The following is a 13,773-nucleotide window of genomic DNA, read 5'->3' on the forward strand; positions in this document are numbered from 1 at the left end:
AGACTGTTCGCAACCTCAGCATCCTATTGGACGCTGAGCTGAGTTTCTGACCCCATATCCCTTTCAATCACCAAGACTTCCACCTCTGTAATATTGCCCATCTCCGCCTCTGCCTCAGCCCATTGGCTGTTGAAACCCTCATTCATGTATTTGTTACCTCCAGGCTCAACTATTCCAATGCTCTCCTGGCCGGCCTCTGACCTTCCACTTTCCATAAACTTCAGCTCATCCAAACCTCTGCTGTCGGTATCCTTACTTGCACCAAGTCCCGTTCACTCATCACCTTTGTGGTCGCTGGTTTACATTGGCTCCCAGTTTGGCAACGCCTTTGTGTGAAGAAGTGCTTCCTCACATCACCCCTGAATGGCTTAGCTATAATTTTAAGGTTATGCCCCCTTGTTCTGGACTCCCCACCAATGGTTTACGAAAATAATATATTTGGCAAATTGGGTTCAACTGCTGATTAAAGGGTAACTTGACATTTCCTTGAGATGTTTTGCTAATATTAAACAAACAGAGGAAGACAGAGATTATTGAATGCAGTCACACCCCTTATGTTCGATACCACACAGCGAGCTTGGGGCTGCCCACAGGCAACTGAAGCCACTCAGAATCTATGTCCCCCATTCTCCGCTAAAGAATTGCTTCTCATAATTTACAGCAGGCACGTAAATACTGCACACAGCTGGCCAAGAATCTGCCGAATCTTCTTGTCATCTGATTGACGACAACGGTGAAGATATTATGCAAAAAAAAAAAATCAGCGGCATCAACTGATCATGTGGCAGAAATTGGCTTCACACTTCAACAACATCTCTGTGAAATACTTTTCCTCACACGCAGCAGAGGTAGGTAGCAAACTAACTGTCTGTTAACCTTAGACTTTGAGAAATTTATTGAATATTTGGAATAATTATTGTATATTTTCCTGCCACAAGAAGTTGCTTGCCCCAGTTAAACGCCAGAAATATGCTGGAAATGACAAGGAAATTCGCCCCTATATGCGTGCTCTTCAAGTGTCCGCTCGCTTCAGGTGTAGCTCTCTTGCCTCTGAGTGAAAAGGTTGTGGTCCAGCTCCAGGACTTGAACACAGAATCTGTGCTGACACTTTAGTTCATGCTGAGGGAATAGTGCATTGTCGGAGGGGCTCTTTTTGGATGAGATGATAAATTGAGGCCTTGTCTTCCTGCTCAGGTAGACATAAAAAATCCCATGGCACCAATCAAAGAAGAGCAGGGAAGTTCTTCATGTTTTCATTTTTCCCTCAACCAACATCACCAAATCAGATTATCTGGTCATTTATCCTTGCTCTTTGTGGGCTCTTGCTGTGCACAAATTTGCTGCTGCGATTGCGCACATAACCACACTGATTACAAAGCAAAAGTAATGCACTGGCTGTGACGCACTTTGGAACACGCTGAGGATATGAAAGGCACTTTATAAATGTATGTTCTTTCTTTATACACTGTGTGCACGTGCTTCATGGTGGCGCTGGAGTGAATGGGTAGATTCACACTGCTGCATATTTTTGATAACATTTTTAAAGACCTCCACTTGAAGTGACAGCTGATTAATGTCCACTTTCATTATGAATTTTCATCTAATCTTCGGTCAGAGAAAAACTAATAAATACTACAGCTCCTGCAGATAATAAAGTCCACCTTATGTGGTAAAAACAGTAAACCTTTTGGCCAACTGTGACACATACACTGTGACATTCTCAGTAATGCATAAGCAGTAATATATATGCACATACATACCTTGTGCATACACAGAAATATTTTTATACACCATGTATATACACACTAACACATAAACACATATACAGTAATACATGTGTGCATATATAATGTATAGCTATGCAGTAATACTTACACACATATATGCCATATACATACATGCATACATAGTGTACATAATAAGGTAGTAAAACCCCCCATTCACACCGTAGCCACTAGATGGAATCAATGTGCAATTCCTATAGAACAACAACTACAACTTGTATTTATATAGCGCTTTTAACGTCATAAAATGTCCCCAGGCACTTCACATGAGCGTTATCAAACAAAATTTGACACCGAGCCAAATAAGTAGATATTAGGACAGGTGACGAAAAGCTTGGTCAAAGAGGTAGGTTGGGCAAAGCGTCTTAAAGGAGGCGAGAGGTAGAGAGGCGGAGAGATCACCTTTAAAATCAGCAGTTTCATCCAACAGGCATGTGATGAGAAGTTGCTGTCAGTCATCCGGTTAGCCACTTCCCCTTTAGGATTTGGATACAGTCTCACCATGATGTCAGCATCTTCGGAAGAGACTCAGGAGGTTTAATGGAAAGGCAGAGTATGTTCCAGAGACAGTAACATGGAGCTGATAGATTATCCAGGAATCCTACTGAAGATACAGAGGCATGAAGCAGTAAAGGCCAGTGGAGTAATGTCTAGGTACAGAGGTACACCTATAAGAAAGGCAACTATGGCCAATAGAAAACTTTCAACGAAGTATATTCAAGATCTCCCTGAAGAACTGAGAATGTTACACTGTACAAGGAGAACTCTCAGTAACAAAGGAGTTGTTGTTGTACCGGGCAGGATTATTATCCCTCCTACAATGAGGAGAGAGATTCTGGACAATCTGGAGCTGATGAAATGCCGAGTAGACAAACATATCTGTCTGTTGGCCAGGCATTAGCGAGGATATCATCAGAGAGAAAGTGTCTTCATGTGAGTTTTGTCCAGTTATTAAATCAACACAAAGAGAGGAACCTTTGATGATGACACCATTGCCAGAGAGACCTTGGCAGGAGATTGTTGTGGTCTTGTGTGAGCTCAGAGGACAAAAAGACCTTGTCATTATTGATATTCTAGATTGCTTGAAATTATTCATCTGTCAGATATATGTTGGGAATGTGTTCACTTGAGCGATCCCCGAGGAACTTGTCACAGATAATGCGATGCAATTTCTGGCTGCAGAGTTTCAAGCATTCAGAGCTCCGTGTGATTTTGTACTTGCCACAGCCAATACTCATTATCCTCAAGCTAATCCAGACTGCTAAAAATCCTCAAACAAGAAGATCTCTTCCTATCCATGCTGAGTCACATAGCAACTCTGACAAGAGCTAAAGTTAAAGCCCAGCTCAAGATGGCATATTAAATCTACAATTCCTACTTTGGACAAGCATTTGAAGCCAAAAATGGGCAAATAAAAATAGTATAAAGCAGGCTGACCAACCTTCAATAATTAAGCCCCTTGACACATTTTTACTGTGTTAAAGGCACTATATAAATGCAAGTTGTTGCTAGTGTTGTTGCCTTCCTGGCGATCTACCAGCATTGTTTCAGGCTCTGAGTGAGTTATCACCACACAAAATGAATCTGAGCTTGAAACTCCTTCTGTTCACTCCGAGTCCCCCGTCAAGTACGCTTTCCAGGTGATAGTTCTATGTCATCAACGCAAACAGCTGAAACTTGAAAGGCCAAAGTAAGAATTTCCAGCAGCTGGATTGTGACAAAACCAATTTGTTACAGAGCCGGGGATCAGTTAGCGACGGCTAACAGCCATCGACGTTGGGGAGTCTGCTCCTAAAGCCAGTGGAGATGTGCTTGTTTCATCATCAGTTGAAAAGAAGGTAGCTGTGGTGAGAAATTTCTGTCAATCAGAGAACTGGCCGTATCCTCCTTAAGAGAGTCAGGTGGCAGAGACAGGAATGCTGGGAATGTTCCAGGGAGACTCTTGATAAACGACCTCTTGTAAAGCTAGAACCAACATGCTGTGCAGCCCCTCAGTCTAGTTTTATGATAAATTAACGATTAGGCCAGAATTATCCGGGGTGGTAGCGGGCACGATTGGTGGCGGGTCGGGTGCAAAAGTTGTTCTTTTTTAACGCGGGTCAGCCCCCACGCGCCTTTCCCCAAGGTGCGTCTGTCATTGCGAAGCCGACCCAACCGGCAGCGGCGAGCGACCTATTTGAAATGATTATCTGGTAGTTTACAGGCACTTAAGAGCCTTTTTCCACTTACTTTTTAAATTTCCCTGCATGGCCACAGGATTCACACAACTCGGGAACCGCATCTGTCAACCTGAGGCGGGAGTTCCGTGGCCATTGCTCCAGCTGATTACTTGACAGCATCAAATGTAGAGTAAAAGCTCCCACCTGACAGCTGATCATTTTCCTCAGGCAGAAGCTGTTGCTCAGTCCATTTCCAGCACGGATTCTGCAGGCTGCAAGTGTTTCCAGCAAAGTCTCCATCCAGTGTCACCTCATTGGAAGAACTCTCTCACCATTGACAGAATGCTTCTGTCATCTGTACTTCACCTGCCATCTATTCCATCAACATGGGTGCCGTTTATACTGTCTCACCTTGATCCTCAGAATCGGACCACGATCAGCCCCAACACCAGCAGCACCAACAACAACACCAACCTTCTCCGCAATCACCTGATGCTGCACAGGACAGAGGGCATCAACACCTGAGCACATTGCTGCCCGGGAGGCCGGAGATGGCCTCATCATGGCCAGATTTAGTTAACTTTATGCCTATATGGCTGCCACATGATGTGCCAGGTTGGCACCATCCCACACCAACACCATAAAGTATCCCTACAATGTCCAAGCCATTCCTTTCACACTCATCACCATTGCGGGGGGTACCGTTATGTCTCACCATTCACTGCAACTCACTAAGCCACTTCCAAAGGTGCACACAAATCTGTCCAAGACCAGAAAGTGTTGAAAAATAAAGATTTGACACCATATTAACAGAAATTTTACATTAACATTGGGTAACACACCCAAGTGTCTACCCTTAGTTGGTATGACTGGACTAGGATGAGGGTGAATGTGAGGGGTGGCTAGTGAGATGGCGAAGTGGTAATGTAGATAGAGAGGGATGGGTGGACGTGCAAGGTATGTTGGTGTGAGTAAGGATGTGCAGGAATAGGGTAGGGAAGGCAGAGAGATGGGGATGTGATGAGAGGCATAGCAGGATGAAGTTGAGTGTGGCTTTGTACTAACGTTTCCTGATCTAATGAGATAATTGAAATGTTTGCGGCACTGCACCCAGGTCCTCCTGACCACATTCCTGCTTATGACCTCCTCTGCAATCTGCAACCAGGCTGTTTTGGTCTCCTGGGGAGGTCTCTACCGCCCATCGGAAGGGAAGAGGACCTTCCTGCATGCTCTGACTCCCTCCATATTGGAGAACCTGGGTGCAGCCCTCTGCCTCTGTGCAGTCATTGTCGGTGTTTGCAACACTCCAATGCTATAGTGCACTGACAGCACTATGTTAGATTAAACTTCAAATGTAATGTGGCCATGGTCTCTTTAAAGATCCCGGCTGAAAACGTGTCATGAATGACGTCACCAGACCCGCTCCATCTAACTGGGCCAGGTAACGTGCTGGGCGGGTTTAATAGGCCCCATTAAGGTAAGTTCATTTTCAACAGCGGGATGGAGCCAGCAGCGGGGTCACGACCCCCCATGGACACCGCCCGCACTGGACCCGCCCAGGTAGTCAAAATTCTGGCCTTAATGTTTGGAAATCTACTGTGACTAAATGAAGCAGAACTGATCGTGGTGCTTGGTTATGAAATGGTTGGTTTTTTACAGGTGAACCAGTGCACATTCTCCGGTGATGGCCAGCTCCTATTAACAGGTTCAGATGACCATAACATTTGTCTCTGGAATGTTGGAACTGGAAAACTTCTATCTAAATTGAAAGGTCACACAGGTAAGCGAATTCGGTGACACCTTTCACCCGCTTGTAGGTATTCTTTACATATTTGTGATTTGGCAGCTACCCATAATCTGGGATTGCACAGCAGCTGTACATGATTTATCAACCCTGTATATTATTGGATGTATTTTTGTGATCTTCAGCTTATTTTCTATCTTTATTTGTGCCTTGTTTGTTGTTCAATGGTTTAATACTGTCTGAGCTACATCTACTTTGTCACTCAGTGAATATTTTTTGAAAGATTGTTTGTCGTCAGTAATGTTCTCGTCTGATTCCTTTGCTAGTGAATTACTTCATTTAAGATGCACAAGCCACATTAATGCCATGGGGAAGATTTACACTAATAAGTAGCAAGCAGATAAATCATTCCCCAAGATTTGTAAATGGGACCTAAGATAATAAATACTGTGTGATCAGGTTAATTGTGGAATAAATACTCCTCTCACCAATGATGGAAATTCTGCTAGTTCTATCACTTGTGGGAAACCCATAGTTATTGGAACTCTTTACATTAATTTAATAAAATAATATTTCTTCTCAATGATGAGATTTTAGTGACTGATTTTCATCTCGTCCCTGTGTAAGTTGATGGTTGCATCTTTTGAACATTGCTAAGACCCTTTCTCACTACTGTCTTTTATTTCTTCCTTTATTATCAGGCCTACCAGCCCCCACCTCCTTTTCAATTTTGCCTATCTTTTCTAAAAGTCAAGTACCCTGCAATATTTAGTTCCAACCTTGGTCACCCTGCAACCAGGTCTCAGTAATGGCTACTAGATCAAACCTATTTATCTCTGTGCCGTTAATTCATCTATCTTGCTACGAATGCTTCGTGCATTCAAATATAATGCCTTTAATTTTAACTTTTTACTATTTTTCCTTGATGTGACATTAGTCACTAATGCCCTATTAGCTTTGTCAAACTCTCTGTACCTTCCTGATGCACTCTGCTTGATTTTATCCAAATCGCTACTTTGCTCTGCAGCCTTCACTTTTCTCTTTAGACTCATAAATTTCCCCTCACCTGAATCCTGCTCCCCGCCCTTATCAGTTTAAAGCCCTATATACCGCCCTAGTTATTCGATTCGCCAGGACTCTGGTCCTAGACCGGTTTAAGTGGAATCCGTCCCAACGGAACAGCTCCCTCTTTCCCCAGTGGTCCATGAATTGAAACCCCTGCCTCCCACACCACTCTTTCAGCCATGCATTCACCCCTCATCTGTTTGTCCCTATGCTAATTTGTGCGTGGCTCAGGTAGTAATCCAGAGGTTGTGACTTTTGATGTTACTTTGCAGATACTGCACACCTCCTGCACTGCCATCTCTACCTAACCTTGTTTTATTTAATAAATTCATAAAAGTTTTTATGTAATTAATTCATTTGGTTTATTTTTAGGTTTTTTAGAAACTAATTAATTTGTCTAGTTAAAATTATTAATTTAATAGAGTATTAGCAAGTTATAGGTTCCTAGTTCCTAGTTTAAACCACTCCTATCGCTCTTACCACCTCAGATTATTAGGTTTGCTGAACAAGTGAAGATTGTAATTTATTCTAGATGCCAAAATAATTTTATTCAGTGCAATGCCCTTTGCAATGTTAACATGCTTGGATTTTTCAAAAGGTAGTGAGGAAAACAAACTATTCTAATGACATTTTTCAAACATGTATAAATAATCTAATCTAATTTAAAACAGTTTCCTATAGCCACAGCTGATAGGTGAGAGCCATCAGCAGAAATGCTCAGATTAGGAACGGCTCATTATTTGGGTTTGCTAACTAATGCATTGCTAGCAAGATCGGGTCCATTTTTCTAGTGCTGCATTTGTGTCAGTACTGTGTAAAATCATGTTTGGTTGGCAGTGTAATGGTACATACTGTGTAATAATACTGTATGAACAGATTCTGTATCTTGCTTCTACTCCAACAGGCCCAGTGAAGACTTGTGCGTTCTCTGCTGACTCTAAGCTCTTCGCCAGTGGGTCCTCTGATCGCACTGTAAGAGTGTGGAACACAGCAACAACAGAGTGTCTGCACATTCTACAAGGTATGTGTATGAGAAAATAGTCTGATCACAACAGAGACAGAAAACACTCTTACCCAGTATGGTGGTGACCAGGGTTACTGTCTTTGCTCAGATTAATACAGGGTAGGGTAGGGCCGCGGACTGGGCTCCAGACTGGGACAGGGTTGGAGTTTGCTGTATTAACAAGGCCGCTATTGGCATGTACGAAACGGGCATAAAACCAAACATTTACTATCCAAGTTTCAAATATCAAAATTGCTGGGCTGCCAACTCAAAAATTGATTTGTCGAGTTCCACGTTAGATGGCTGCCAACCCCCACATGATTTTCTGGTTTGTTCTGTTTGCATTTTGTGGGTCTGGGGGTTTGGGGGACTTGTGCCCATGTTTTGAATGGGATATTCCCCAATTAATTCTTAGACCTAGGTAAAATACAATTAACTCCCCAGCATCTTTTTCCAAGCAACAGTTGGACAATTCAGACTTACTCTGTCAAAACCCTTCATAATTTCAAACATCTCTATTAATTCTCCTTTTAACCACCTTTGTTCTAAGGAGAACAATCCTAGCTTCTCTAGTTTCTCCACATAACTGAAGTCCTTCATCCCGGGTATCATTCTTGTAAATCTCCTCTGCACCCTTTCCAAGGTCGTGATATCTTTCCTAAAGTGTGGTGCCCAAAATTGAATACAATACTTTAGCTGAGGCCTAACCAGTGATTTATAAAGGATCAGTACAGGAAACTTTGTGATATCCGGCATCGACGGGACCGGCGTGTTGCCGATCTATCAAAACTGCCGGACATACAAAGTTAATGTTGAAGCATACGGAGGTTTTCATCTCCGTATCTGACAACAAACACTGTTGCTTAGCAACAGCTTCTAAAGAGTCGGCTGCAGCGGCAAGCGTCTCTAGCTGAAGCTGTTGCTATAGCTACAGACCTTGCAGTGCCTGACTGGGGAAAAAAAAAGAACGAGATCTAAAAAAACTTATAGAAAACGGCTCCTGATTTTTGCCATTAGATCGAGTATTCCGGACATACAACCTCCGAATAAACCAAAGTTTCCTGTATAACTTCCTTGCTTTTGTACTCTATGCCTCTTTTAGAAAGCCATATGCTTTTTTAACAGCTGCACGAGCTTGTCCTACACCCTTCAAAGCTTTGTGGATGTGAACCCCCGGGTCTCTGAATGATTAAACATTATGAAGAAAAGATTCACCTATAATTTATAGAGCACCTGGTCCCATTTTAACATCCATATTTAGTGAGCTAATTGGTCCATATAATATGAGATAAACAGTGAACGTTATGAGTCAAGATTGGCTTAACTCATTTTCCTAAGAGAAGTATTCAAGTGGTGTAACTTTGTAAAGAGATATATAAATGCATCAAACCACCAGAATATCATTAACTGTATCAGATTTTCTCAGTCTAGAATGATCCCACTTTCCAATCAGTTTCTAGATCAGTAAAAGCTAGATTATTGGATGTAGCTTGACACACATTACTCCTCTCACTGTCACAATACTATAAGATCACACGATAAATACAGATGAAGGATGCCATCTTATCTCACCCATCTGGAGAAAAACTTAGTCTCCCTGTCTTATTATCCAGCTGGATCTTGAAGGAAACCAAGGGATGTTTGCATTCACAAGCCTACTGCAAGACCATTCCACATGTTGATCACTCTGCTCATTGTCATAGAGTCATAATGGCACAGAAGGAGGCCATTTGGCCCATCGAGTCTGTACCAGCTCTCTGTAGAGCAATCCAGTCAGTCCCATTCCCCCACTCTATCCCCGTAGCTCTGCAAGTTTATTTCCCTCAAGTGCCTATCCAGTCTCCAGTTGAAAACATTGAGTGTCTCCGCTTCCACCACTTCCGTCGGCAGCAGGTTCCAGGTCCTCACCACTCGCTGCGTAAAAAAGTTTTTCCTCACATCCCCCCTGTATCTCTTTCCCAAAACCTTAAATCTGTGTCCCCTAGTCCTTGTACCATCAACTAGTGGGAACAGCCTTTCCCCGTTTAGCCTATCCAAACCCGTCATAATCTTGTACACCTCTATCAAATCACCCCTCAACCTCCTTTGCTCTAATGAAAACAAATCCAGCTTCTCCAACCTGTCCTTGTAGCTAAGATCCCCCATCCCCGGAACCGTTCTGGTAAATCTCCTCTACACCCTCTCAAGGGCCTTCACATCCTTCCTAAAGTGTGGTGACCAGAACTGGACGCAATACTCCAGTTGTGGCCTAACCAGCACTTTATAAAGATTCAGCATAACTTCTCTACTTTTGTACTCAATACCTCTATTTATGAAACCCAAGATCCCATATGCTTTGCTAACCACTCTCTCAATATGTCCCGCCACCTTCAGGGACCTATGCACATTAACTCCCAGGTCCCTCTGTCCCTGCACACTCTTTAAAACTGTGCCATTAAGTGTATATTACCTCTCCCTGTTCCTACTGCCAAAATGCATCACCTTACACTTCTCTGTATTAAATTCCATTTGCCACTTGTCTGCCCAGTCTGCTAGCCTTTCTATGTCCTGTTGCAGTCGATTGGTATCATCCTCACTGTTTGCCACCCCGCCTCACTGTTTGCCACCCCCCTCACTGTTTGCCACCCCTCACTGTTTGCCACACACCCCTCACTGTTTGCCACACCCCCTCACTGTTTGCCACACCCTTTGTTTCCTGAACTCAGTCGTAATTTGACTTTTCATCAGATTTATTCTGTGCTCCCTTGTTCTACTGTCATAACTTGCCTTGAATTAGTACTCAAGGTTTACCTTTTCTATACCAGTTACTATCTTACAGCTGAAGCACTGCCGCCAATGGTGGAGCGATTAAAATCGGGGATGCGCAAGAGGCCAGAACTAGAGGAGCCCAGATATCTCGGAGGGTTGTAGGGCTGGAGGTTACAGAGATAAGAAGGGGCGAAGCCATGGAGGGATGAAAACAAGGATGAGAATTTTTAAATTGAGGCATTGCTTAACCGGGAGCCAATGTAGGTCAGAGAGCGCAGGGGTGATGGATGAACGGGACTTGGTGCGAGTTAGGACACAAACAGCAGAATTTTGGCTTGAATGTTGAGCCTTGGTGACCAAAATTGGACACAATACTCAAGGTGTTGTCTAATGATCCATTATGTGATCATTGCAGCAAATTACATCAAGCATGTGGAATTCTGGATATAGTTCAGAAAGAGCGAATGATAAGAGAAAGCGGAAATCAGAAGAAACCGGATGGTGGGAGATAAACAGAGAGGCAGATATAGACGCAAGCCTTTTTGTTGCATTGTCCACAAGCAACCCCATGGAGAGCAACTATTTCTTGATTATTTCTTCAATATCTTTGAGAGATAAGCAACAAGACCCATAAAAAACAAAGAAACCTCTGGAAAATGCACAGCTGCACATTTAGAAGAAGCGCAGTTATGGAGGAAAGGCAAACTGAGTGAAGAAAGTTAAGGCTAAGGGGCAATACATGTTATTGGCCCAGATATTCCGATCATGTGCATGCGCTGAAAACCGGCATTTCCGATCTGTCAAGAATGGTCTTGACAGATCCTCCGGCTGCCCTGGAGAAGGGCCTCCGCGGGCAGATAGTTCCGCTTTTTGGAGACCCTCCGCCCGCAGAAAACTCTTACAATTCTTGCGCCTGGTAAAAGCAGGCATAAGGCCTGCTTTTACCAGGATAAGAGTTGAAAAAAAGTTTAAAAAAAAAAAAAAAAATTCACTGATTTATCATTTAAAAAGGTAAATTTATTTTTAGCCCCGTAAAAAACTTTAATTATTTAAATTTTTGTTTAAAATATTTAATTTATTGTAATTTCAAGTCATTTTAAAAATGTGGTTTAAAAAAAAAAAATTATTTAAAGTTTTACTATGTTTTTTCATTGATGTCCATTCATATATTTGACAGGTCTTCCTGTCAAATGTACGAAGGGAGATTCCCTTCTGTGATCGGCTCCCCACGGCCCACGTGATCCCAGGAACACTGCGAACCACCTGCGCCTCTGGGATACGTGGGCCCTACACACTTGGAGTTTGGAGAGGCCCAGGAACGGAAGCGTGTGCATCCCGGGAGCCCTCCGGTAAGGGCACAAATTTTTCCAGATTGCAAGCCTCCACCCGCGGGAGGCCTGCGATCGGAAAATACGGGCCATTATTGAAGTTAGGCATAGCATGGAGGAGGCTAGGATTAGTACAACAGAGGTTGGAGAAAGGGGTAATAGAAGGCAGCAACACAGTTTTGTACACAATTTAGCCCAAAATGCAAAACTTTTTGTGAAGTACATTTCCATTTTCATGATGTCATAGATTCATCAGACTATGGTTAAGGATAAATTAAAGAAAATTATTCTCTGAAAACGATTTTACTATTCTCCTGTAAATAACCACACATTCTCTGAATCTTTCATCAGTATCAGAGCTGCTGCTTTGAAGGTTAGATCAGACACTTTTCAAATAGAAAAATAAAATAAAATCTGAATATCCAGAATTTGATGGCAATAATAAACTCAATGGTCTAAAAATTTGGGGGTTTGGCGCTATCTGTTATCGCCAGACTCGGCGGGGAGGGGAAATGGCGGCCGCTGCACTATCGCCCACTGCCAGCAGGTCATGCGGCCGCTGCCATTTTTGGCAGGGGGGGTTGCATTGTCTGGCGGCTTACCGGGAGGGCCCACAGTATTTGTGGGTCAGTAAATCAATGGGTGAAAACCTTGTGGAACAAGCTTTTCGTTCAGAACTGAACACCTGTACAAAATGGCAAATCCCTCAGCGGCTTCCCAGCAAATAAAACAAACAAATTCCTAAAGAGCATCAGATTGGCTAGAAGATCATCTCTGATAAGATCCTTTTTAACTTTATGGTAGCGTCACCGGAACGTCACCCCCCCCTAGCAAATCTGGACTCAACTGCTTAGGATTTTAAGGAGTTATAATTAATTTATTCAAAATTCCATAACCAATTATTCATCAAATAATTATTTTGTGTCGAGTATGCAAGACCCACTAAAAGCTGGCACGATTACTGCACATTTAAACGCTTTCAAGAATAACCATTGGGGAAAGATTAGTGTTATAGTGAATGCAGATGCATTCACTTCATGAACTATTAAAGAATCAATAAACATTGGGTGGCAGGTAATGTTTTTGTAGCAAGTTTGGCAACTGTTCCGTACATGGCCTACAGGTTCGCTCCTTTCTTCCCCGTTCCCCGCCGCTGCAAGTGGGAGACAGACTCGACCTTCGGCCTCCTGCTGAGCTTAGCGCTGGAAAGAGCGCGTTACACCATAAAATCAACGCTCCGCTGATGTTAATTAGCAGGCAGCACCAAAATACCAGCGCTGCCTGCGCTCTCTCGGCGGGCAGCCGTTAGCCTTGGCCGGCGCTGTTACCAGCATGTTTCCAATGTACTCGAAATTTTAAGCCCAATGTTATTTACTGATTTGGGTTTTAGCCAATGAATTTTAGCTGCAGCATTCAGTTTGTCTTTGTACGAAAACTGATTCTAATGTGCTCCAACCCATGCCACAGAACACCAGCTCATTGATGTTGTCTTAACACTGTTCTCTAACATGGTCCAATAAGCTGCGTTGTTGTTACTCGCAGGACACGGTAAGAGTGTGGAGACTGTATGCTTCAGCCGTGATTCAAGTCTGCTCGTGTCTGGAGGCTGGGACTATATAGCTGTTCTGTGGGATCCGCAGGTTAGCTGTAGGCCTTTTAATTTAATAATATTTCCCATCATTGTATTCTCCTGTCACCACTCCGCCCACCCCCTACACCCCTCCCCGCCACAATGGTGTACCTGTCCCAGGCCTATTGTTTACCTGCTCTCTGTGCACTAACCAGTCGCCATAATGCTGCCACTCAGGACTCGGACTTTCTGCTTTTATTCTAGGTGACGGAGGCCTGATTGAAAATTACTCGTCCAATTAACTGTTACATTTTAAGACTGAATTTTAAAGAAAAATGTATGTTGAAAGAGTGAAAATAAAGGTAGAGCTGT

General features: G+C 43.1%; 1 protein-coding gene across 2 annotated transcripts in view; it reads left to right on the forward strand.

Annotated features, from left to right (window-relative positions):
* The first annotated feature begins 664 nt into the window (after positions 1-664).
* Positions 665-13,773, forward strand: part of LOC147101753 (uncharacterized) — a 31,921-nt gene continuing 18,812 nt past the window's right edge. For both annotated transcript variants that reach the window (XM_085965651.1, XM_085965650.1), the window contains exons 1-4: positions 665-848; positions 5,603-5,723; positions 7,657-7,773; positions 13,374-13,471. In XM_085965651.1, the coding sequence (XP_085821777.1) occupies positions 780-848; positions 5,603-5,723; positions 7,657-7,773; positions 13,374-13,471 (405 nt within the window). In that variant the 5' untranslated portion in view covers positions 665-779. The remainder of the gene's footprint in view (positions 849-5,602; positions 5,724-7,656; positions 7,774-13,373; positions 13,472-13,773) is intronic.

The sequence above is a fragment of the Somniosus microcephalus genome, chromosome 23 (genome assembly GCF_052327205.1).
Source record: "Somniosus microcephalus isolate GS21.2 chromosome 23, FLI_Smic_1.0, whole genome shotgun sequence".
In the NCBI taxonomy this organism is placed as follows: Eukaryota; Metazoa; Chordata; class Chondrichthyes; order Squaliformes; family Somniosidae; genus Somniosus; species Somniosus microcephalus.